At 47.5% G+C, this 26,934-nt stretch overlaps 1 protein-coding gene across 1 annotated transcript in view; it reads right to left on the bottom strand.

Moving 5' to 3' along the window:
* Positions 1-25,347, bottom strand: part of ARK2C (arkadia (RNF111) C-terminal like ring finger ubiquitin ligase 2C) — a 115,657-nt gene extending 90,310 nt beyond the window's left edge. The window contains exon 1 of the mRNA XM_054987253.1: positions 25,213-25,347. Within this exon, the coding sequence (XP_054843228.1) occupies positions 25,213-25,273 (61 nt within the window). The 5' untranslated portion in view covers positions 25,274-25,347. The remainder of the gene's footprint in view (positions 1-25,212) is intronic.
* Positions 25,348-26,934: the final 1,587 nt, after the last annotated feature.

The raw sequence follows: 26,934 nt of genomic DNA, 5'->3' as shown, positions 1-26,934 counted from the left end.
ACCAAGGCTTCTGATTGGCCTCTGGAGAGTTGGCTGTGCAGATGTTTCAAAGTGTGGCTTTGGCTGTAGCTGCCCCCACAGCACAAGGATCTTCACTGTGTGACTGAAGGTTAGTTGGGGCAGCCATTTTGTGGCTGGCTCTGTCTCCTGCAGTAGCCATTTTGTGGCTGAACCCACCACACAGTGTTGGAATTTCAAAGGTGCGCGCGGGCTCAAAAAGGTCGGGTGCCTCTGTGCTAGAGCATCCCCAGCGATGCGCCAATGTCACTTCCAGGTGTACAGAGCTGACGTCAGTGTGTCATCGATGATGTGACAACATTGCTGGTGAGCCACCACCACAGCCCAGTAAGTCTCCCACATCCCCACTGGTTGTCAGGGAGGAGCTGATAACCCTACTCAGACCTGTACACATTATCAGAACTAAGAGCCAAACTACAAGTGATGCCTGACACAGGTTGGACGCTTGTCAGCTTCCCTCCAGTTTTGATGGGGAATGTAGGCAGCTTGGCGGAATGTTGGACAAGTGACAGTTGAAAAGTCCATTGGACAGCAGTCGGAGAGCCAAGCTGCAAGACCAGGACGCCTCCATTTCCCATCAAAACTTGAGGGAAGCTGCCAAGTGTCCAACCTGTGTCAGGCGTCACGTGTAGCTTGGCTCTGAGATAGGCAGTCACATGCTGAGTCACGAGTCATTGCGCTGGAGCAGGAGTGTGCGCACACTGCTCACACGTGGATGTTTACAAAAAGTTGAGTGCCTCCACCCCCTTCCTCCAGGGCCATCTATTATTGCGGACCCCATTTGGCAGCCCTACATAGCAGAACTGTCGTCGAACTTCCGGACAGAACCAAGCTTAAAACTTTCTCAGTACCTGCACAGTGTAATCTGCCTTGGATCTCCATGAGAAAGGCAGAGAAGAAAGAAGGCACCAGTAGGGAAAACCAGGAGCGCCATATCCGCACTGCGGGGTGGGGAATGCCCCAGCTCCCATTTCCCATTGCCACTCTGAGCAGCAGCAGTGCAATTTGTCACTTCTAGCTTGGCCCTTATTCTCCGTCTCCACACACGGAGGGCCAAACTACAAGTGACGAATGACACAGGTTGGACACTTGTCAGCATCCCTCAAGTTTTGATGGGAAATGTAGGCAGCTTGGCGGAATGTTGGACAAGTGACAGTTGAAAAGTCCATTGGACAGCAGTCAAAGAGCCAAGCTGCAAGACCAGGATGCCTACATTTCCCATCAAAACTTGAGGGAAGCTGACAAGTGTCCGACCTGTGCCTTTTGTCACTTGTAGTTCCGCTCTGAGAGGAGCGGCTTACCCAAGGCCACCTGCAGAGCTCATGGCAATAGCGAGATTCGAACCAGCAGAGTGCTGATTTGCAGTTCAGCCACTTAACCACTATGCCACAGCAGGTTGGAATTATTTTAAATAATGAAATATATGCATAACTCCCATAGTACTTATCTCTTATTTAGGATGGAGAGCAGGGGAGCTCTATTTCATTCCATGGCCCTTCCTTCCTCAGAGGACCAAGGCTGCACATGTGCACCTTCGGCTACTACTTCATATAGATGGAGTTGGATCAGGGCCTTTGAGAGCTAGAAGCTATCTTTGGATGTTGGTTGGTGGTGAATGCCCTCAAGTCATAGCTGACTTATGGCGACCCCTGGTGGGGTTTTCATGGCAAGAGACTAACAGAGGTGGTTTGCCATTGCCTGCCTCTGCAACCCTGGTCTTCGTTGGAGGTCTCCCATCCAATTACTGTCCAAGCCCGACTCTGCTTAGCTTCTGAGAGATCAGGATCACTTGGGCTATCCAGGTCAGGGCCTATCTTGGGATGGCAGCAGAAATGGCCACATTTTCTTGCTAGTCGGTTGAAATGAGCTGGTATAAAGTTTGTCGGTTGCTAGGATGGGTGGGGGAAGTCAGGATAAAAGGATTGCTGGGGGCAGGAACTCAAGCACAGTTATGTAGTCCTTTTATTTACTTTATTTATACTCTCCCCCCCGCATGAGGCCCCAAAGCTGCATATATTGTTCTCCTCGACATTATCCCCACAACAACCCTGTGAGGTTAGTTAGGCTGATCGTATGTGACTGGCCCAAGGTCGCCCAGTGAGCAGAGTAGAGATTCGAACCTGGTTTTCCCAGATCCTATCCCAACACTGTAACTGCTACGCCATGCTGGTTTTCCTCAGTATACAATCCCCTCCTCCGTTTTATCATCACAAAACGCCCACAAAGTAAGGTGGGCTGAATAGTCGTGCTTTGCTCAAGGTCACCCAGCACTCTTCAAAGCTGAGAGGGATTTGAACACAAGCTGCCACCGACTCTTTAACCACGCCACCGAACCGGCGGCTCATACTTAGCAAAAGCACTTCAGGACACCCGTCATTCAGCCTCAGAAGAGCAACCACTAGGAACCCAAGATAGGTAGATTGTCCTTTGAAATCCGCAGCTCTTTAAGGAATCCGGAGTGTTAGATCCTGCACAAGAAAGCTGTTTGTCAAAATTTATCCACCCTGGAACAGATGCCTCCTGGCAGAACTCATCAAATCAGCGGCCCGTATGAGTGACTCTACAAACGGCCGCTGGCGTTTCTAATGAATCCCAGTCCCAGCAGAGCTGACAGTTCTCAGCAAGGAAGGTGCTCTCTCACATTGCGTACCCACCTTCCCTTCCCCAAAGACTTATCATCCTGAAGTTTCGCCGAAGGACCAAATTCACACATTACAAAGTCTTGCCATCCCACACGTGCCCGCTACAGGTCATGTCAGCCACACGTGCTTTGAGAGTCTCGTGTTCAGAACTGAATTTCCAGGAGGACCACAGAACACGGGGAGAGTGGCCATAAATGTTCTGCCCTGGGCCGCTTTCCTGACCTGAAGGAGCTGTGGAGAGCTGTTGTTTATCCAGTTGGGGGAACTTATACTGAAGGACTGCACATGTTTTCGTGGCTACAGGCAATTTCTCCCAGCGGCGCAAATAGCGGCTCCCTGCAGCGGTTTCAGCAAAGGGAAAAATAGCTTAAGCTCTGCTCCCTGCACGCTGTGACCCAATACAAATCAGGCCCCCCACATACATAGGAATTCCGTTCCGAGCATGAAATTCTTGGCACACGCCGGGTCAGCTGGACCAGGGTGGGGATGGAGGAAGACAAGTGCAATATCCTGTAGTTAGGCTATGAGTCACTAACACAGGTCCAACATCATGGCTTGGATATATGGCTTTGCATGCGTTGCCTGGCCAGAGTCCAAAGAGAATCTCCCCGTTTAAAGGTAATTTGTTCTTTCGCAAAGGGAGCTGCAGAAGCTCGGAATCACCTGTGCTTTGGGTGAGGAAGGCCAGTCCAGGGAAGGTTAGAAAAGCCCTCTTTACACCTGACCTGGATAGCCCAGGTGAGTCTGTTCTTGTCAGATCTCAGAAGCTAAGCAGGGTTGTCTTTGGCTAGTAATTGGATGGGAGACCTCCAGTGCAGACCAGGGTTGCAGAGATAGGCAATGGCAACCCACCTCTGTTAGTCTCTTGCCATGAAAAGCCCAGCAGGGGCGGGGCACTCTCCACCACCACATCTGCCTTGAAGATATGGGCCATTTCCACACGGCTTACCTTTTGCTGGAACACAGCATGTTCTCACGTGAAATTGCATGATAACAGCGTGTTCTCGCATGAAATCGTACGATAACAGCGTGTTCTTGTGCGAAATCGCGCAATAACAGCGTCTTCCTGGCACGATTTCGCGCATGAAGATACTGCGTTCCAGCAAAAGGTAAGCCGTGTGGAAACGGCCATGATTTCCACTGCCTCCTTGTGGTTCCCATTCTGGCCCTGGTGCTGGTGAAGTCATCCACCAGTGTTGGCACCTCTACTGTTGTGGTTATCGGCTACACAAAGCCTTTTGGGAGGAGGTGCTGGCCACCCCAAGAGACATCTTTGTACCTTTTTGGAATGATATATTATGTTATATAAAAGAAATAACGGGCTACAAAATCCCCCTTGATCCAAAGATCATATTCTTGAATGTATGGGATACTTTCGAAATTCCACAAATAAGAAAAGATCTAATTAGCAACCTTTTGGTTGTAGCTAAGAACTTGCTAGCTTTACATTGGAAATCAAAGACGGTTCCCACAGCAGAAAAATGGTTAGAAAAAATATGGGACCACTGTATACAAGAAAAAATATATGACGAATTATACCAGAGTGAACACTATTTGAAAGAAACTGATTTTATTGCAAAATGGTTACCATTCATTGAATTCATTTCCAATACAAATCACTCTCCACCTAAGCATTTACTTTTTGTTACTCAGATTTGAAGCAACGACTATCAAATAATTGAAAAAAAAATGCTAGTTGTCTTTGTTTTAACTATATTGGCATGACGTTTATTGTATATAGTTCACTAAGACTTTGTTGTTGTTCTATTTTACTTCTGTACATTGTTTTTGTTTGTTTGTTTGGTTTAAAAAAATAAAAATAAAACTTGAAAAAAAAAAGAGACATCTTTGTGGGGGGGGGGTCCTAAGGCTGAAGCCAGAAGTAAAGTTTGGGGGGTTTCGTCTGTTGCTTTTAAATGTCCTCATTTTGAATTATGACTTTCAAGCTGCCTTGAGCCACAAGGAAAGGCAGTATATAAATATTATTAATAAACATAGTGAGCGTTCTCGCTGCCTGCCAAATCTGTGTGGTTTTGTTGTGCCTTCTGCTGAGCTCTGACTGAAGTGGTCTGCAAATTCTTGGCACTGCTCAGGCAGAATTGGGGGGAAACTGATTCCACAGAAGGGAGGCCGATGCCACTGTGAGCAGTTTTGGCAGCCCCTATTGGCTAACGCCAGTGTCTTCCCTTTACCCATCCCCACAGCAGTTCTGAAGTTTTTTTTTTTAGCAAAATGAAAGATGAACACACATGCTGATAAAGACGTGCTTCTTTTTTTTTAAAAAAAGTACAAGGCCACAAATTTTCCCTCTCTGCATCCTCTTCCAATTTAAACACCTTTTTTTCTAGTTTCAGGTAGGAAGCCAGGTTGGTTTGCAGTAAAGAGCAAGGTTCAAGTCCAGCAGAATCTGAAAGACCAACAAGCTCTCCAGGGGTTTAGAAACCATCTGGAAACCATCTTAGGGGTTTAGAAACCATCTGGAAACCATCTTAGAGCGGAACTACAAGTGACAAAAGGCACAGATTGGACACTTGTCAGCTTCCCTCAAGTTTTGATGGGAAATGTAGGCAGCTTGGCAGAATGTTGGACAAGTGACAGTTGAAAAGTCCATTGGACAGCAGTCAGAGAGCCAAGCTGCAAGACCAGGACGCCTACATTTCCCATCAAAACTTGAGGGAAGCTGACAAGTGTCCAACCTGTGCCTTTTGTCACTTGTAGTTCCACTCTTAGTCTTTAAGGTGCTATTGGTTTGGACTCCAGTCTTGATCTTTTTTCTGCATATTGCAGAGGGGAGAGTGAATACTGGCAGGTAGCTGCTTGGAGCAGCTTCTGCTTGGAGGGGAAGCTGAGAAGATGCTCCTTAGTGGGGGAGCCCTCGGGAAGGGCGTCTTGTGGCCCAGTGGCTTTGCCTCCTGCTTCGTAAGTGGGTGTAAAGGTGCCAAACAAACCATCAGGTTGTAACTGGGTAACTCTACCCAACAAGGTGACCGCCAAGTTGTGCACCTTTTAGAAAACTTCACACATTCTAGCATTCAGTCCATGTGAAACAGAACCCAAACTGCAACGCCAGCTTGCATCAAAAGCAATAATTTGCTTACCTCCCCAGAGGAAGCTTGGTTTACTCAAATCTCCAGGTTCACACATGAAGCTGTCAGATTCTCTTGCGCAGTATAGGATGCTCTGAGAGGCAACCGCTCTGTAGGACCTTGGCATGGGTCTTTCCCAGGAGATTCTTTAGCTAGGGGTTCTGAGGCCTGAACTTTGAACCTTCTTGAACTTTGACTGTTATACTCGCAAGCATAAACCTAACCCTTCAGGTCCTCTCCCTAAAGCCTTTTTAAAATAGATGCAGGCTCCTGCTATCCACCAACACGGGAGGGTGTAGGATATGAACCCGACACCCCAAAGGCATACACTAAAGGAAATTATTGTGCCACACTGGGCACACAATTATGGTGCCATGTTGGTGGGCAATTTAAAGGGGGAAAGGCAAATTTGCGATTGTTGCATATACCATCATGACAGTGCAGCTCAGGAGAAGTCGGGCACTTGGGGACCAAACATACTCCCACCACATTGGTGACCATACGCACACCCGTACAGAAACAATGGCCGTTTTCACACTACTTACTTTGCCTCGGAACAAAGATCGTGTTTTCTTGCGTGAGATTTGCATGACGTCGTGCAAATCTCGTGCGAGAAAACGCGATCTTCCATGTTTTTTGTGCGATGTTTTGGGTCGTTCCTAGGCAAGGTAAGTAGTGTGAAAATGGCCAATGGCTTTCCCCGCTTCATGTGTGTGACCACAAACTATGGTTGCCGGCTCCAGGTTGGGAAATTCCTGGAGATTTGGGGATGGAGCCTAGGGGAAGGGCAGGTTTTAGGGAGGAGAGGAACCTCAGTAGGTTATAATGCTGTAGAGTCCACCTTCCAAAGTAGCCATTTTTCCCCGGGCAACAGTTCTTGGTCATCCAGAGATCGGTTGTAATACTGGTTGATCTCTAGGCTGCACCAGGTGATTGGCAGCCTCACCACAAATGGTTCGCTTCTCAGCTGCATATATACACTGCCAACCCCACAGGCCCCCTTCACAATAGCAGCAGACAGAACCATGAACATAAAGCAACGTATGAGATACACCCATCAGACGTATGGTATACAACTTGTCCTTGGTAGCCATAGTTCCAAAGAAGGATTCATGAAGTTGGCACATTTTCTTTCTGGCTGGGCTCCTGTTCTTATAAGAGCTAGCAAGCCTGGCGGAAACTCAAGGGCAAAGCGTCCCTCAGAATTATGTCCCCATGCAAGTAAAAGGGTCGCTGGCCAAACTGCTGCTATGAAAGGCTTATGGGCCCTTCCAGATAAAAAAGTGGCACTCTTAAAGGTGAACAGGGCTGATTCTTGCCTGGAAACCCCGCCCTGTAGCAGTGGAGCCCTGGCCCCGAACTCCAGAGGGGTGATGAAGCAAATTAACGCTCTCCGTGTGTAATACATTCCTGCCCCAAATGTTCTTTTATCTACGTATGTAAAATAATATACCTATTGCCAACTGACTAGAAAAAAACCCAACCAGGTCTGTTCCTGTGCTTTTAATCGCAACTCAATGTGCAAAGAATCAGCAAGCAGGTGGCCATTAGGCTCCTGTTAAAAACACAGCAACAGGGGGACATGGAAAAGTTGGCCATCTTGCCTGGTAGCAGCCAAAGTCTGCCCAAAATCCCTTCTCTTCCCTGCTAGTAAAGATGCAGGTCAGGTTAGGTTGACAGTTTTTTTTTTAACTGGCCCCAATTCTCTGGCTTTGACATTTGAGAATGTAGCAGGCGAAGCTTTTCCTGACACAGATATAATGATAAGGGGATTGGGAGGATTCATGGAAGGAGAGCTCCATCAGTTACTACTTGAGTCTCAAAAGCTCGCATCCTGGAAATTGAGTTGGTCTCTAAGGGACCAAAATCTGGCTCTTCTATTACAGACCAACATGGCCACGGAGACTAAAGGAACCCCCACATTCAGAGGCAGTCAACCTGAGAATCCCAGAGCCAGGAGGCAACATCAGGGGAAAGCCTAAGGGCCAAGCTACACATGACGAATGTCACTTGAATGGCAAGTGGATTGAGTGGAGGGCAAGTGAACAGGGAGAAATACACTTGCCATTCAAGTGTCGTCATGTGTAGCTTGGCCCTTAGTCTCTATGTCCTGCTGTTGGCCCTAGGGCTGCCAATCCCCTGGTGGGGGCGGGGGATCGCCCACTACCAGCCTCTGCCCCCCATCACCACTCACCTGGCCAGCAGGGAGGAAAGGCAGGAATAATGGGCCAGGAGCTCTGCAGCACGCTCTGGAACCTTGGTTTGTCGCTTTATTATAATATAACAACAACAACATTCCATTTATATACCACCCTTCAGGACAACTTAACACCCACTCAGAGCAGTTCACAAAATGTGTTATTGTATTATCCCCATAACAAACACCCGGTGAGGTGGGTGGGGGTGAGAGAGCTCTGAGAGAGCTGTGACTGACCCAAGGTCACCCAGCTGGCTTTCAAGTGCGGAATCAAATCCAGTTCTCCAGTTTAGAGTCCCGCTGCTCTTAACCACTACCCCAAACTGGCTTTACAAAGGAAGTAAAGGCCCCCATGCAGGGCTGTTTTCCTTAAAATCGGAGGCTTTCACTTCCTTTATAAGAACTCGGGAGCATGCTCCCCCTCACAACCCTCCCGTCCCCCAGTTTTAAGGTCGGGGGACCCGGCAACCCTAGTTGGCCACTGTGTAAGACAACATTCTGGACTAGGTGGCCGACTGGTCTGATCCAGCAGCGCTCTTCTTATGTTCTTTATGATAAAGGATGTCGGATGTAGATGAAATGTACCAAAGATTCTGTCTCGTTGTTGCCTTATTGCCCTTTTTGATATCTTTGAATGCCAATGTAGTAACTGTGCCTTGAAAAGCAAGAGCAGGCTGTGATTTCTGATACCTGTTGCCTAAAGACAGCTGAATGTATCTGTCGTTGATAGAAATGCATGCAGGAATGGACCGATGTAATCACCTATGTAATTATGTGTAATTCTTATCCTTATATCAATGTAACCCTATATCTCTTTAGAGTTAGAATTATGTAGCCCAGAAGAATCTAGTTCTTAGCTAAGTGTTCTTGCGTCCTCCCTGCATCTCTCCTCTTTTGTGGTCCTCTCATCCTAGATTCTTCTGGGCTACATAATTCTAACTCTAAAATGTGTTATAACACAGGGCTTTTTTTCAGCGGGAATGGGGTGGAACAGAGTTCCAGCACCTCTTGAAAATGGTCACATGGCCAGTGGCCCCGCCCCCTGATCTCCAGACAGAGGGGAGTTTAGATTGCCCTCCGCACACCAGCACGGAGGGCAATCTAAACTCCCCTCTGTTTGGAGATCAGAGGGCAGGGCCACTGGCCACGTGACCATTTTCGCCGAGGGCAATTTAAACTTTAAAAAAAAAACCCTTGTTCTAGCTGACCCAAAGTGACATCATTGTGTGGTCTTGAGTTCCACCGCCTCTTTTCCCAGAAAAAAAGCCCTGGTTATAAGATTTCATCTACCTCCTACAAGGAGAAAACATCACATGTGAAGTTAGTGCTTCTGTTCAAAGGAGCAGGGCTAGTACAAACAATGAGTTGTCAGCCCCGTTGATTGTAAAGCCAGGAATCCACCCTCCTGCATCTGGTTACCTTCCTCGGGAGTTCAGAATCAAGAAGTGGAAATGATTAAGGATCAATTAATAGAGGCTCTTCCTAAACCAAGGATGGCATGACAGCCATTTGAAAATGTTTGGTGCATAGAAAAATTGTTTCAAGAAGGATTCAGACGGAGATAATGGTGTGTTCTGGGTACCAGAGCAAGGGCGACTGAAGGGGAAAGCTAACTGAACTCCCTCCCGGCTCCCTTCCAGGAAAGCATGCTTGAATAAAAGGAAAGCAAAGAGGTATAGCAAGAGGAGATGGAGAATAGAAGCCTGATTCCAAAAGCACATTTACTTACGAATAAGGCCCGTTGATTTTAACAGCATTTGTTAAAGACTATAAAAAGATATGGTGGACTGGAGTCTGAGAGCAAAGCTGCATATGCAGGAGGAGAAAGAATTGCTTTGTTAGATGCATCTAGGGTCTATAGTACTTACGGCTGTCAACTCTAGCTTGGGAAATTCCTGGAGATTTGAGGGGTGGAGGCTCAGGACGGTGGGTTTGGGGAAAGGAGAGAGCTCAGTAGGAATGCAGTACCATAGACTGCACCCTCCAAAGCAGCCATATTCTCCAGGAGAATGGATCTATACCATTTGGAAATCAGTTGTAATTAGAGATCACGAACCAAAATACGAACCAAAGTTCATCATGAGCCAGGACGGTTTCTGGTTCGTGAACTGGTGGTTCGTCGGAGCTCATTTCTGATGAACCGCAACAAACTGCTACGATTTTTAGAGTGGTTTGTTTGATTCATTTTGTTGGTTCGTCACTTCAGACAGCCTGGCATCGATCAACCTCTTATCTAGGCAATGGTGCAGGGATGGGCTTTCTACAGACCTTCTGCAGCCCTGGAAGTGACATATTCATGAACCAAACGAACCGGTTTGTGAACCGAGCAAGTTCATAGCGGTTTGTGGTTCGTGAAACGCAATGAACCACGAACCACAACGAACAGCCATTTTCCTGGTTCGTGCCCAGTTGTAATTCTGGGAGATCTCCAGCCCTCGTAGTAAAGTTGCCAACCTACTTAGTAAGGTTGCCAACCCTTCTCTCATGCATCCTGCAATGGCACAATCTCAGCAGGATTGTACCACGGGGCGGGGGGGGGTGCACTCTTGCACGCATATGTGAAAACATGATAACCTGTAGCTTTCTATGTTCTCCAAGTGGCCACCGTGCCATGCATTGTCTAACTGGGCCTTGTCTAAACTGGTATCTATAGCTGAGTCTTTACCTGCCACTTGACAAGTAGGAGTAAGCAGGGGACGGCATTTATCTCCAGGCTAAGAGAAGCTGTCCTTCCTGCCTTTTACAGATGGATCATGCTTTTGTCAGAGGCAGAAGAGTAGGTCAGGCTGGACTTTTCCTGGTTAGTTGGTCACTTTGTTGCAAGTTAAGCAGACAGAGATGAGCAGCACAACTCCTTGTGATCAGCTAGAAAGTGGTGAACGTGTGCTTATACTCACCAAGCTCTCTTCTATAGCAAATCTTCTTGGCACTGAGAGCATTGCACATACACACGAGTGCATTTTCCACCCCTGTTCCATGCAATCGTTTACCCCTGGAGTGTGCAGACAGGGGAGGGGTGTTGGGATTTAGACGCAGAGGATCATTTCAGTAGGACACAAATAAGTTGTGCTAGATCTTATTAAGGGGGGAAATAAACATGTGAGTTTTCTTCAGAGTTGCATGACACTACTCCTTACAGAGTTTCTCACCTCCAAGTAGTGGCTGGAGATCTCCCGGAATTACAACTGATCTCCAGGCCATAGAGATCAATTCCCCTAGAGAAAATAGCTACTTTCGAGGATGAACTCTGTAGTATTATATCCTGCTGAGGTCCCTCCCCTCTCTAGGCCCTACCCCCCCCAAATCTCCAGGAATTTGTCAACCTGAAGCTGTCAACCACAGCTCCTTATCTCCCCCTTTTCCTTCAGTCTCCGATACTGGAAGTAACTTGAGCTAAGAAGCGGAGACAGCAGGCTATCCAGAGGTACGTTCAGTCTACCTTACCTACCTATAAAACCTTTTCATGTAATTGGGTCAGATCTCAGTTTAAACATGTTCTGCCCCTGAACCGTCGACCTTTTTTGGACAACACAAGGACGTCCTGTGTGTCGTAACCTCACCCCCTCAAATGCACCATCTTTGGCAGGGTTTTTTTTTCTGGGAAAAAAGGTGGTGGAACTCAGTGGTGGACTCAAGACCGCACAATGACGTCACTTTGGGTCAGCTGGAACAAGGGGGGAGTTTTTTAAAGTTTAAATTGCCCTCAGTGAGAATGGTCACATGGCCGGTGTTCCCGCCCCCTGATCTCCAAACAGAGGGGAGTTTAGATTGCCCTCCGCGCCGCTGAGCGGCGCGGAGGGCAATCTAAACTCCCCTCTGTCTGGAGATCAGGGGGCGGGAACACCGGCCATGTGACCATTTCTAAGAGGTGCCGGAACTCTGTTCCACCGTGTTCCCACTGAAAAAAAGCCCTGGTCTTTGGTCATTTACAAGATCTTGTGTTGTACTCTACATGCGCAAACTCCACCCACTGCAAATGACAACCCTGCAGTCAGTTGTCTGATCATTCGCAGCAGTCCCACACCCAGCAGTACACCCAGATTTGCCTCCGAACAGACAGGAAAGGGAGGTTGGTTCTGCGTCCCTGATGAGCATATTTGTTTGAGAACATGTGTTCGCAGAGATTTTGCCAAAATTGCACATTACCTTTTTAAAAAGTCCTTAAAACAGCTTACGTTTACAACCAAAAACATAATGTGTGAAAGCCCTTCTCCTGAGAGGAAAGAGCCGCAAGTCAAGAGCCACGGGAGCTTTGCCAGGAACGGCTTGATTCCCCCACCCACACACTTCCCGCTTGCTTCAGTCCTGCTAGGTGAATAGAAGGGTCTTGTCTGTATGCAGGAGCAGAAAATTGCAATTCCATTAGAAGTCAGAGACTATCCGGTTCCTGGGAATGCCACTGTCGACTCCAAACCGGACCTTTTCAGAACTTATAGACACCAGCAATTCTATTTTACCTATCGGTGCAACTTGGCGACGAGAATCTCTACAATGCCAGACTTCCCGCAAGCACTGAAACCTGAACCCCAAATAGAATCTGGCACCCTCGGCAGTTTTCCTCTGGTTCTTTTCTGCCCAGCCAGTGTGGTGTAGTGGTTAGAGTGTCAGATTAGGAGCTGGGACACCCAGGTTGACATCCCCACCCAGCTTGCTAGGTTATCTTAGACCAGTCACACACTCGCAGCCTTACCTACCTTACAGGGTTGTTGTGAGTATACAAGGGAGATGGGGAGGACGTTGTGAGCCCCTTTGGGTCCCCATTAGGAGGGGAAGTGGGGCATAAATGAAGTAAATCAGTATATAAACACACCCCAGGCCTTTCCTCTGGCTCCTTCACTTTTTTGCTCCGCAGCGTAACTGGAATTCTGATTTGTGCAGCCAGTGAGGGAAGGGGGGAGATGGGGGGAAAAAAAGGTTAGGAATATGCATCAGAAGTTGGCCTCAGGGACAGATCCAGTCTCTGGGGCACAACCCAGCATCCCAAGCTGATGGGGCCTGGGAATCAAATGCATCCATCACAGGGGTCATTTCATAGAAAAAGAGCTGGAAGAACTCATTAACATAACTCATTAGCATATGCCACACCCTCTGACATCACCAGAAGTGTGTTATTAGCATAACTGATTTGCATATGCCATACACCCTGACCTCACCTATTATGGCTGTTTTGGACCCAATCCTGGCCATTCAGGGCCAAAATTGGGCCCAAAATGGAAAAAGGGGGCTGAAAATGGCTGCAAAGGGGCCCAAAATGGTCAGGATCGGGCCACTGCTGAGCGGGAGAGTAATCCACCACTCGTCAGAGGCCTGATCCGGGCCGTTTTGGCCCCAATCCAGGCTGAAACAAGCCCAAAATGGCGGAGAGTCAGTTGGGCGGGGCCACCTGACATGTGACCTCTTTGGGGAACTGCTGGAATTGCGTTCCTGTGCATTCCCCCTCGAAATGAGCCCTGGTTGCACAAAGGGGCAACATTTGACAAGGAACTTATCCAAGGGTGAGAAAAGCTACACCTGCCAAATTCCCATTTTACCCAACCATTAAGACAACAGGAAGTTTGTCCTGCATTACGGCTGACCAGCAGCTTCCTGCGCAGAGATCGGCACGTGGAACTTCCACAGCATGGAGGTGAACCTTCTGGATCTTGAGTTGCCAGAATCCAGGTGGGGGCCTGCTTTGGATGCTAGCATGTATGGCAGTATACCCCACTGATTTCTAGGGTTGCCAGTCTCCAGGTGGTAGATGGAGATCTCCCAGAATTACAACTGATCTCCAGGCAACAGAGAACAGTTCCCCTGGAGAAAATGGCTGCTCTGAAGGGTGATGGCATTGTACCCCACTGAGGCCCTCCCCTCCTCAAACCCCACCCTCTCCAGGCTTCAACCTCAAAATCTCCAGGAATTCCCCAAGGTGGACCTGGCAATCCTATGGTCCTCACCCTAAACTCTGTCCACCCCAGGAATTTCCCAACCCAAAGTTGGTAGCCCTAACTGGAACACATTTGTGCTATTCAGCCATTCCTTTTCCCACCATCGGCTGCAGGTTAAATTGCAATCGGGGTTCCTCATGACTAGAGATGGGCACGATCCGCATTACGATCGAAAAAACCCACGATAATGGCGATCGCGCGATCGTGAATCGGCGGATCGTGCTCATCCACGGCCAACGATGCAGCGGTTGGGAGGGGCCCTGATCGGGGCTGGATGGGGGCGATCGTGCTCGGATCGGGAAGCCAGACACTCAGGCGCCAGCAATCTATTCCCCTGGCAACAGAGCCAGGGGAATGCCTGAGCTGTGTTTGCCCTCCTTCTGTCGCCCTGGAAACCCGAATGGAAGCCCAGCTTTCCTTGATCAGCAGGGCTCCCTTCCAACCACGGAGCAGCAAAGCAGTCACCAGTTGGGAGAAGACACCCAGGGGAGGGAGGGGGAAGGGGGTGTTCTGTAGCCATGGGCACTCCAATCTCATCCCTGCAAACCCTGATAGGCAGCTCTGATGGCCAAACACAAACACAGATGCCGCCGGCATCACCCACCATTCCTGTATCGCTGGGAACAGCGGAGCGCCCCTCCGCTTTTGCCTCCACAATCCATGATCCACGGATTGGGAATGGGAGATGATTGGTGTGGATCGTTTATTTGGGATCGTTGCCGGCACTGATCCACGATCGGCTGGATCGTTAATTTTTTGGGGATCGTGCCCACCTCTACTCATGACAATTAAACATAGCACTATATTCCCCATAAAACCCCAGCAAGGTACAGTCCCCAGGCAAGAGCCTATTTTATATTTATTCAAGAGTCCTGTTCAGCAAATATCTTGTTTCTCATGACAATTTTTTCCTCCTTTGTTTTGCAACCTAATTATTTACATCCAGGCCATTCATGGTGGGGCCAGTTCATTTTTTAAATTATTGCTTACTATTATGAACAAAAAGCGAAAATGATTCACCACTATTATGACCGCACCATTTCCAAATCAGTCATTAGTTTTCAGCTCATGTATAGGAGAGTTAAGTACTATGTTTCTCTATGCAGTCAAAGGGACTGGACTTTTTTTTCATGATTAAAACAGTAGATCTACAAAATTATGGCTATTAAAATAATGAGCAAAGTAAAAAAAACGGTGCTTAATTTCCTCCTTCTAAACCCCTCTAAAGGAAGAAGATATAATTGATTTAATAATAATTATTAATTTAATGATTGATTCAGGGATGCTATGACTATGAGTACAAGAGAGCCAGTTTGGTGTAGTGGTTACGAGCGGCAGGACCCTCATCTGGAGAACCAGTTTTGATTCCCCACTCTTCCACTTGAAGCCAACTGGGTGACCTTGGGACACTCACAGCTCTTCCAGAGCTCTCTCAGCCCCACCCAACCTCATAGGGTGATTATTGTGGGGATAATAACAACATACTTTGTAAACCACTATTAGTGGGCATTAAGTTGTCCTGCAGGGTGGTATATAAATTGGATGTTGTTATTATGTTATTTTTAAATAATTGAGCTGAGAAGCAGAAGGGAGTAAAATTTAAGGGGACGGAAGCCCTGAAAAAACCTCAGTAGGGAATAAACTATCCACATTAGGCAGGCTGGTATTACAATTGCACTTCAAGTTTTTAAAAATTGCCACAAACCAAATCTGAGAAACATAGGGAGGACAACGGGAAAATGACTGGAACACAGTGTGTTGCCCGCAGCAGTAGCATCTGGATTCCGTTAAAAGGGTTGCCAACCTCCAGATGGTGGCTGGAGATCCCTTAGAATTACATTTACAACTGATCTCCAGGCCACGAAGAGGAGTTACCTTGGAGAAAATGGAAGGTGGACTCTATGGCATTATACTCCAGTGAGGTCCCTAGGCTTCACCCCCAAAATCTCCCAAGAATTTCCCAGTGCAGAGCTGACAATCCCAATTCTGTATTAAAACTGAGTTACTAAATGATGTCCGCTTAGAACTAAGCAGCCAAGCGTGGTGGCAATCACCATCACGAGTTAAGGCGCAGCTGAAGTTGGCAATCCAACAACAGTCTAGCAGAGATCCATATAAAAGTGATTTCTAAGTAATATTGGCAAGGCTGATGTTGATACCTAAGTCATTCTGTCCACCCCTAAGGAAACTGCAAGAAAAGGACAGCATAGATGCTTCAAAGATTTGTTGTAACTACTTCTGTCCCCCAGAGCATAAAGAGTTAGCTAGAGTGGACCTACCAAACAGCGCCTTTGCCGAATGAACACGGGAACGAATCAAGGGTTTTCTGCATCGTGAGAATGATGTAGAAGAAGAGTGGCCAGATTCAAAGGAGGACTATGGAGGGACTGTATCTTTTAAGAGGTAATTTATATCGATAACATTATTTTATTTGTAGGTTGCCTGCAGCAGGACTCTGATATGGTGGTACAGAAATCTCCTAAATGAATCAATCTGTTTTTCAGAAGTCCAATGATAACTCAGTCCTGACACAAAGAGCTGACATGTTCTTCAATCTATATATTTACACAGTGAGAAGATTCAGAATAGGTTCCCCTTTGTTCACATTAGAAATACTGAAAACTTGAACGCACGGATATATGCACACTGGGAACGATACACCATTCCCTTTCCCCCAACTTCATTGGAAATCCCAGAAATCTTCTCTCCTTCCTTCTTCTCTCCCTTTCCTACCGTTTGGGGGCATTTTTTTGCAGGACAAGATTCTGTGATTGGAAGTAAACTTCACTGGGGGGGGGAGCTAAAAACTACCAACGGTTGTGTGGAGGAAAATATCCAAATCTTCTTGAGAGTTGAAAGCAGGCAGAGGAAGGGCCTGCATTAACGCCCCAGTATTGTGGGACAAGCAGAGCAGGAGCAAAAGCATACCAGGACGAGGAGAGAGGCAAGTGTGAGAGGCAGCATGGTAGAGTGGTTAAAGTAACAGAGTAGGAGCTGGAGGATCCAGGTCCAACTCCCCTCTCGGTCATGGAAAATCACTGAGCGACCTGCAAGTCACATGTTCTCACAAGGTTGTTGCGAGGATTAAAAAGGGAGAATTGGTGCAGGTAGCTTTGGTTCCCCGTTGGGGAGAGAAGTGGGTGATGGATGAAGTAAATAAGGAAACAGGTAAAGGAACGTGAAAGAACTACAGTCCAGTCTCCCCTCCAGGAAAGTTATGTATGCGCATTCGTGTGCATGATGGGACCCTGCTAGTTCCCCTGCTAAAACCGCTCTCCGCAGTTCACTTCCTCTCTGTCCAAGTTAACGCACGCTCTCTAGGAATCAGTTTCGCTGCTTTTCTTTCCGGTAACTTCACCGCCAGGTAAGGCTCAGAACGCAGTTTATAGTCACACCTTTCCCACGGAGAGGGCCTAAATGTTACCATGGCTACTGCAGCCATTCCCAGAGTTCATTGCTTCTGGTCAGGCATTCCATCTCCGAGTGCTAGCATAATGTTGACAACTCATTCTGGAAATCTGTTTCCCTCTGAGCAGGCATTTTCTGCCCCATTATCCCCCAAACCTTGGTGTCTCAAACAAAGCCCTGAACCAATTGTACTCACTCAAAAAAAGCCCCACATCCGATTATTATATCACTTACTCGCAGGTTGCAAACAAGCGAATATGATTTGTGCCACGAAAACTGTTCAGCAAGGATGGAAATAAGACAATAAAATTCACATCAGCTGTTGTATAGGGCCCAGTGGAGTTCAAATGTGGTACTCCTGGTTTTTATTTGCAAGGATGGTTAGGAATGCTGCACTGGCAGTACAAAGAATTCTGCAGAAAATGGTATCTGTGCATTTAATGATACCCTCTAGCAAAGCTTGTTGTCTGGTCTCAGTTGGAGGGGTGAGGGTGGAATTAAACACACCTGCAGCAAGATAACCCAAATTCCATACCGAGAAAATGTTGCTTGTGTCATTTTACAAATTGAGGGAGGGAAAAAAAGCATACCGTTGCTTAAAATATTTTTCTGCTAGCCCTTTGGAGAGGTTATGTGTATACTGAAACTACCTCTTAATCCATCAAAATCTTGTTCCGTTCCACAGCTTTTGTGAATTCGCCAGATACTACCAATTCTAGTTCACTTTCACATTCTTAAGGACTAGAAGCTTGCTTTTAAAAATGTAAAGCTGAGGTGCTACATTCTGTACCCGGTACCAAATACTGCATTGGGGTAACATAATGTGAAAGCCTGTTTACAACATGGAAAATAATGCCACGCCACATCTCAGAATGAAATATTGATGGAAATAGGTTATTTAAAGGTACGTGCTGTAAAGTCTTACTCAGACCCCAAACATTGGTACTTTATCCAAGCCTTCATGTAACCTAGTAGCTCTGACAAATACAATCAGTCTCCTTTACTTATGAACACTCTAGCTCTTAGCAATCTAAAGGCGGCACTCAGTTGAAATGACATAGTCCCCTTTAAAAAAAAATTTCAAGACACAATTCACCAGCAATATCACCTTTGCAAGCACTCTCAACATGAATGGGAAACGCTCTTGCACAATGGTGTGTACATATGGTGTGTACATATGTTCCAAATACAATGTGTACAGAGCTTATCTTAACCTAGGGTTGTGTGACTGTTGCACCAGTATCTTTAAAAAAAAAAAAAAAGTAAGACTCCAAGCCTTGTACATAGGAAATCCAGACACTCTGTTGGGAATCAATTGCACAAATCTGTTAAGCTAGCCTGACTTATTTATTTAGCGTAATTAGTTCTGCTTTTTATGTGCGAGTGGATGGAAGAATTTAGAATACCTTGGCAAGAAATAAGTAGTAGTAAAGAACCCAAAGCTGAAATCAGATTTCTAGTAGGAACAAGAAGAGAGAAAATACCTTTCCCAGTGACAGCTGCCATAAGGCACTTCCTGCTGATTTTCAACCTTCAATCACGAGGACTAGCAGCTTTTTTAAAAAAAATAAAATTTCAAGATTCCAAATTCTGTAGCTGGTACCTGGTTTTGCTTTCAAATTGCTCTCAATTCTGCCTTAGAAAGTGGTAGTGTTCAACACCATTTGCACCCAAAGGTAGAAGAGGGGAGGAAGCATTATCATCACCCCAGAGAAACACTGCATTATACTCTCCAGAAAGCAGCAGTGTGTGAATTAGGGTTGCCAACCTCCCGGTGGGGCCTGGAGATCTTCCAGAATTACAATTCATCTCCAGATAACAAAAACCAGTCCCCCTGGAGAAAACCACTGCTTTGGAGGGTGGACCCTATGGTTTTATACCCCACGGAGGTCCCTCCCCTCCCCAGGCTCCACCCCTAAATCTCCAGGAATTTTCCAACCTGGAGTTGGCAACCCTAGTGTAAATGGTCACACCCAGAGCAGGAACGAGAGTTTGCACATGCAAAAACATTAACAGTTCTGTCTCAATGAAACAAAAAAAGAGGAGATTCTTTTCTATACAGATGGCCTTGCCAAAGTGGAATGCCCAAGGCTAGCCAGTAGCCAACAGTGGATGCATTGAATGAATTGTGGGCAATGGAGGTCAGCAGTTGTTTAATGGTGAAATGTGGCGGAGATACACCTGTGCTCCCATAAGAATGTGTTTCTAGCAAGTAGTCCAACGACAAATAGCTTAGCATGAGTTCCCATTAAGCCAGCAGCTTGCGGGGGGGGGGGGGTGCATCTTATTAGAGCACAAAAGTATCTCAAAGGCACAGCAAATGATCGGTTTTGAGTTGTGCTGGCATTAATCTGCGGGACAGGACCTAGTCGATTGTTATCCATTGACATGGTAAAAACCCTGGTCTCTGGACAAAAGCAATGATGCCCACCCCTCCAAAACATGAGTTTTTCTGTTATGTACTTCCTTTTGGCCAGTCGAAACAAAATACGCCCCCCCCCTTGGGGTGGGTTCCTTGCAGTATGGTTTATCATTCCCCAAAGAAAAAGCAAAATGGTTATCATGGGAGGGTGGGCAGAGACAAGAGGGACAGGGGGGATTTTTTAAAAAATCACATCATCCAACGATGGTCCAGCCCCCTCCCTGCCCCCCTTCAAAAGGGCATGCAGCCCCCCCTTTCATGCAAGCTAATGAAAGCACAGCCTGGCTCTTTGACATGTGTGAATATGAGCGTGTGTCACGGCAAACAGCTAAGCTGCTGAACCCGGCAGAGGACAGAGCACAGAACAAAGGGCTAAAGAGCATACACTACATTCAAAAGAGGCGGAGGAGGCGGAGAATGTGTCTTGCGTTATGGTCAAACAAGGAGGGACGCAATGGCCAAACAATCGATTTGGGATACATGGAAAAGATATATGAAGCAGAAATGATACTCGGGAAGTGTCTAGGAGGAAAGGAGGAGGCGGCAAAAGCCCTGCACCTTTGCCTGGTTGGAGGCCTACAACCTACAAAGGTCTTCCTTTTATCCAATTGTTTATCTTTCTTTCCCCGCCCCCCCCCCAAGACTATTGATCCCACCTTGAATATTTCAACGTATTCTGCAACCTTCCCCCCCCCCCCCCATGTCATTATGGTGCTTTTTATTTAGTCTACCCTTCCTAGAGAATCTTAAATCCCTTACAGCACGTTGGCATTGCAAGATATGTTTAATGTGTTATATAATGGAACCCCCCCTTCCTTGCATGTTTGGATATAAATGGGATTTGGAGAGAGATTCAAGAGCTGTACAATTATTTCCTAGCATCAGCTTTACAAAAGATTTTTTTAAAAATGAAAAACTAAACCCAGCTGATGGAGGCTGAAGGGAGTGGTCAGTGTAGCAGACCATGTGAATATAAAATTGAAAAGCTGGTTATCTGCCTCTTTTACCTACCAGGTGCCTGGAGTACATGGGCCTCGGGGTGATGGTCACAGAGCAAAGGGAAACCTTTAGCATCATATAAGACTCATTTGCAGTGTGTGCTTCCCTATATAACACCCGTCCCCCACTTCCCATCTGTCTTTCCAAGGTCATTGTTAGCTACCAAGAGCAAAAGATTTTTACCTACAGGACCGCGTGAGCACGCTAAGCTGAGCCCAAAGGGAGGGTTTGTAAGAAACAAGAGTCTTGCAAATGTCGGTGACACTTTGTTCATTAAATCAGCCAATTAAAAAAGAAAGAAAGAACTTTTCCTTTCTGCGTCCATCTGCCCTCTTCGGCAAACTGATGTGTCTTTACATGGTGTGGGATGGGGGGGGGGGGGTCTGAAATAAATGCCAACCTCATTCTCAATTTAATGTTTCAGAACGTTTGTCGGTTTGTGTGTCTGAATGCCTTTTAGAAATCTTTCTTTCTTGACATCCTGCAATAAAACAGGATTCTACAGAGGAGAATCATCTGCTCCACCTACACATAGCGAGGATAATATAGGATGTGTATCTAAGACAGCTGCTCATTCACAGGCTCGATATGGGACAGAGAACGTTTAAACTGCCCTCCCCCCCCATATCAGTGACACCAAAAAAAATCCATTCATTCAAATGGGGGTGGGGGGGAAAGCAGGGGGGAAAATAATCTAAAACAGCAGGGGATACGACAATATAATGGGGGGAACAGCAATAGAAAAGGCACACTAGGTTAATATAGGAAATCTAGTTTCTTTATTGAGAGATTGTATATTAGTATTAGTGGGACTGTGTTGTAACAATGTTGTCATGCACACAATACAAAAAAGGCCCACCATGCCGTGGAAGGGCAAAACAGAACAGAAGCGGCATACAATGGCTAGATGTATAAAGAGCTACTGCACATTACATTTTGGCAGGATATGTCTCTACAGAGAGATTTACATCAGAAAACTAAGTAATGTAAAAAAATACAGACCATGCTTCAGTTTTAGTACAAGAAAAAAGGTGAAGAAATACACAACCAAAGGATATTTGATACAGAAAAAAATTTACCCACAAAATAAGAACAGGAAGTAAAAAATTCAGCACAGCAGAAAGAAATGTTATCCCTGTTGAATGGAAAACCATTTTGCTAGTAAGCGTCTGCTTTCACCTTATTTTTAAATTTTTGTTTCCCCGTTTCCCCCCCTCCCCTCCCCAGAAGGATATAAGCAAGAATTGCCATCCAATAGGTGTTTGAATTGGCCAAATATTTTGTGTCAGATTGAAAAGCTTCAAAGCTTTTTTTTTTTAAAAAAATAAGCAATTGTGGATGTTGGCTTGGTTTGGCTTTCAATGAAAACAGATGGAAGCCCACTGTGTGTGTGTGTGTGTGTGTGTGTGTGTGTGTGTGTATATGCAATGCACAAAGATGCAGTATCCTTTTTACATATTGCAAAGCCTTGGCAAAAATTTTAAGAGTCGAGGAGGGGTGGGAGCAGTACATTCACCCAATTGATTGGTTTAATGGCCCCAAATGAAACATGGCGACGATCCTCCACCCCTTCCAGCAGAGGATGTTAAATAAATTGCAAGATTTAAAACAAAAAATTGGGACCCAAGGCAATTTGCATGAGAAACCAAGACCACCCCCCATAGGATAACTGGGGCTGCACTGCAGGACACTGCATCCGCCATAAAACTAAAGCAAAATGAATCCACTTAACAGGAATTTACAGTGCAAATGTACTTAGCTAAACAGGATGAAGGTACAAAAATGGCGTTATAAAACTAGATCTATTTTGGAAAATGGCCTCGTATTTATTTATTTATTTACTGGCTGTAAACTTCTACAATGAAAGCTAAAGAGAAAACAGGTTTGAGCGTACAGCCTGTCTATCAGTTTTGGGGGGGGGGGGGTCTTTTTCTTCCCCCCCCGCCCCCGCTTTTCATGAAATTTATGATTTAGGCCTTCAGTTTTAAGTCCCAGCATCCGCTCTTGCAAAGTCTCAGAGGGCTTTAAGGTCTTGTTTTAATAGCTCAAATCCCACTTGCAGAGCTGTTCCGGGGGTGTGTGTTTCAGAGCCATTAAATCCCAAAGAGAATGTAGGTAAAGGTCTATTGTCCTGGGTGGCCCCCTCACACCTTCCTTTTTCTTTACGCCACCGGCGACTGCATTTTAAGAGCTTAATAAAGGAGAACGTGACTTCATCAATATCGTCATATTTCACCAGGCCCATTTTTAATGGTGCAATTGTTATTTTCTTTCTCTCTCTCTCTCTCTTTTTTTTAAAGTTCTCTGCCTTTTCAGTCCATGTGAGCAGGTGAAGAGAGAGAGAAAATATTCCTTCCAGCTGAAAGACTCCCCCACTTACAAAAGAGAATGCTTGGGCTTAAAAAAACGTCTCTGCCTTCCTCGGATGGATACAGGAAATGGTTAAAGAAAGGGGGGGTATCAACATGAGAGCTAAATGCAGAGGCAGAAAGCTAGAAGCCATGGGGTGGGTCAGCAAGGCTGGCCACTCACTGAATTACACAGATAAGGAAACAAAATAGTTTTTTTCCCCCCTTGGGGGAGGGGAATAATCGAAAGGGGTTTTTTTGATCAATGCAAAAATGTCCATCATCCCATCACCACATGAGAAGAGACCGCACATTTAAAGAAAGAGTGCCACAAATGTGCCAGCTAAGCTGTTATGTTACACATGTACAGTGGGAGGGGAAGAGGGCTGGAGAGGTGGGCAAAGAAAAAAGTCAGAGCAGTTGAATGAAGGGGGGGGGCGGGTATAAAAGCAAGCCAAGCTGCATATTTTGCCCAGGAGTCTTGGAAGTCCTCCAGGCACTGAAGTGTCTCCATATTTCTCACCTGTGTTTAACAAGATCGGAATATGTCCCTGAGATGTAATTATGCAACATGTTTACCCCAGGGGAGGGGTCCCAACTGGAACCCAAGAGGCTTAATTCAGGATAAGCAAAAGGACTAGGTCTGTCAACCTGAATTCGAAGCATTTGCTAAAATTAAAATAGTCCTGATCTCAGCGGAGACTAGGAAAATATATATATATATAAAATTGAAATCTGGAATTTCAGTTTCTGGGCCTGAGGAGGGGAGGAGAATCTATAGAAAAAGGAAGGGATAGGTGGTTTTTACAGAACTGTGATATCTAAATGCATCCTAAATTTGACAGAAAGCAAATAGAAGGAATGAGAGAAAGGCAAATTAAAAAAGGACGGATAAATAGGTCCAAATCCGTTGTTCGTGGCAGCAGATGGGATGGGAACAGGGTATGTGAGAAAAATATGCAATGGCCATACACATCCCATATTGATCAGGAAAAAAAAGTCATTGCTGTCGTTCTAAAACTGGCATTTCTTTTGGATTTTGCTAGACCCTCGTGGTACATTTGGTATCAAAAAGCTGCTGCGAATAGAGGACTGAACATCGCAAGCAGTTACAATCCCTCCACAGGGGAAGCAGGGGAGGCGAGGGGATATGCAAGGGGGGGGGGGAAATGCCCTCAATTGTGGACCTCGACTCCAAACAGACAAAAAGCAGGCCCCACAAAAAAACCCTCCAAATGATTAAAACTCACTGGAGGAGTTACTGCAAAAGGGCAAGGGGGGGTGAGAAAAGGTTTAAAGAAGAGGATGAGCAGAAGGGGGGGCGAGACCAGCTGTGGACAGAGATCATCCTCTTGTGTGTGTGTGTGTGTGTGTGTGTGTGTGTGTGTGTGTGTCTGTGTGTGTGAAAAGGGGGGGGGGTTAACAATTCACATCTGAACCCACCGCATGCCAGCCCAGCCTTGTGGGCACTGAATCCAATCTGCCGAACCTTTCCCAAGGGGTACGTTTGGAAAGGGGGCAGAGAACCTAACACGGATCTATATTTGTCAGGTGGCAGGCAGGGCGAGGGGCTGGCCCCAGAGCCCAAAATGGAGCTGGCTGGGCAGTTTTGGAAAAAAGCTATGCCTTATTCTACATTTTTAAGGGAAGAGGGGGGTGGAGGAAGAAAACTGAAATGCAATCCAAGAGCCCTACATGTAATCCACTCCTCGAAATTCCTCTTCCTGCCCTCCCAAAGCTGCCCCCCTCCCCATCTCTTGGATTCTCTGTTTTTAATCTCTCAGGTAGTCTCCAGCTCGCCCACGTCCTTCCCTTCCCTGTCCAGATTTGGCTCCTAATTCTCCCCCCCCCCGGCTCTCCTAGCCCCCATCCCCGCCTGCTTTCTCCCCCTTGCAAACCTCCACTTCCTTCCTCGGGGTGGGGGAGGCTTTCTTCTCCCCTCCCCCCTCTTCGCAGCCTTCCCCTCCCCCTCCCATGGGGTCCTCTGCATGTCGTGCCCCCCCCCCGACCCCGTCCACGCCTCCTCTTTCCCGATCCGGGGGGCGCCGCACAATGCCAAGGGGGTCCCCCCTCCAATGCCAAGCCGGGGGCGAGGCGCGCTCTGGCTCTCCTGCGCTCCCTTGCCATCTCCCCCTGGCCGAGAAAAGACACAGATAAAGAGATACCTCTGCTTCGCACAGAGCCAAACACTGGAAGAACAAGATAGCCGACGTGCACCAAAACCATCCTGGCCGGCGGCTGCCCGGGGCGGGCGCTACCCCTCGGCGAAGGCGGCGGCGGCGGCGGCGGGGGTCCCTCTGGCGGGCGGCGGCGCGGGCTGGGGCTGCTGCTGCTGCTGCTGCTGCTGCGGGGGGCTGCGGGCGGCCAGCTGGCCCATGGAAAGGGGGCCTCTCCACTCGCCTCGAGACATTCAACGGCGGAGCCCGGGCTGCAGCTGCCGGGCGCACAAAGGGACGCGCGGCCAATGGGGCGGAGGGCCGCCGCGCCGCTCTCCAGCCCCGGCCGGGGAGGGACGCGCGGACGGAGGGCGGGCGCCGGGGAGGGGCCGCCCGCAGCCCGGCCTGGGATCGCCCCGCCGCCGCCGCCGGGGAAGCAGCAGAAGGCGGAGCGCCGAGGCCGGGCGTGGAGCGGGAGGGGAGCCGGCGCGCACGCCCACGACACGCGAGGAGGGGAGGCGCGCACGCGAGTGACTGGGGGGGGGGCGCCCCGGCATGCGGAGGGGCGAGCAGCCCTAGCGTTGCCAGCCTCCAGGTAGTGCCTGGAGATCTCCCGGAATCGCAACGGGTCTCCAGGCCACAGAGATCAGCTCACCTGGAGAAAATGGCTACTTTGGGGGTGGACTCTATGGAATTACGCCATGCCCTTTCCCTCCCCAAACCCCACTTTCTACAGGTTTCACCCGCCCAGATCTCCAGGAATTTCCCAACTTGGAGCTGGCGACCCTAAGCAGCCCTGATAGGGTTGCCAGGTCCAAGTTGGGAAATTTCTGGAGATTTGGGGGAGTGGAGCCTGGAGAGGGTGGAGTTGGGGCAGGGAGGGTTCTCAGAATGGTATCATGCCATACAGTCTACCCTCCAAAGCAGCCTTTTCTCCAGGGGAACTGATCTCGGTCATCTGGAGATCAGCTGTAATTCCGGGAGATCCGGGAGGCAGGCAACCCTAAGCAGCCCTGAGCATCCACCAGCCTGGAGGGGAGGGAGTGGCGAATTTCCTGCATTGTGCAGGGTTTTTTTCCTCCTTTTTAATTATGTAGTATTTGATGTATTGTCGAAGGCTTTCACGGCCGGAGAACGATGGTTGTTGGGGGTTTTCCGGGCTGTATTGCCGTGGTCTTGGCATTGTAGTTCCTGACGTTTCGCCAGCAGCTGTGGCTGGCATCTTCAGAGGTGTAGCACCAAAAGACAGAGATCTCTCAGTGTCACAGTGTGGACCTACATCTTTTCCACACTGTGACACTGAGAGATCTCTGTCTTTTGGTGCTACACCTCTGAAGATGCCAGCCACAGCTGCTGGCGAAACGTCAGGAACTACAATGCCAAGACCACGGCAATACAGCCCGGAAAACCCCCAACAACCATCATATGTAGTATTTATTTACGCAATTTCTGGTCCGCCTTTCTCGCTGAGGGCCAAGCTACAAGTGACGAATGAACGCCAAGTGGAGGGCAAGTGAACAGAGAGGAATACACTTGCCGTTCAAGTATTCGTCACTTGTAGCTTGGCCCTGAGACTCGAGGCGGATCACAGAGGGTGAGAGGAGTACAGTCAGTATTAAGGGCATTTCCATAAGCAATGGCATAGGGTAGATAAAGCTGCCCTGAGCCTGCTGATGCGGGGAGGGCAGAATATAAATCGAATCGAATAAAATAAAATAAATGACAGGAATC

Source organism: Eublepharis macularius, chromosome 8, assembly GCF_028583425.1.
Source record: "Eublepharis macularius isolate TG4126 chromosome 8, MPM_Emac_v1.0, whole genome shotgun sequence".
Lineage (NCBI taxonomy): Eukaryota > Metazoa > Chordata > Lepidosauria > Squamata > Eublepharidae > Eublepharis > Eublepharis macularius.
The sequence above is the reverse complement of the archived record's forward strand: the minus strand, read 5'-3'. Positions and strand labels throughout refer to the sequence as shown.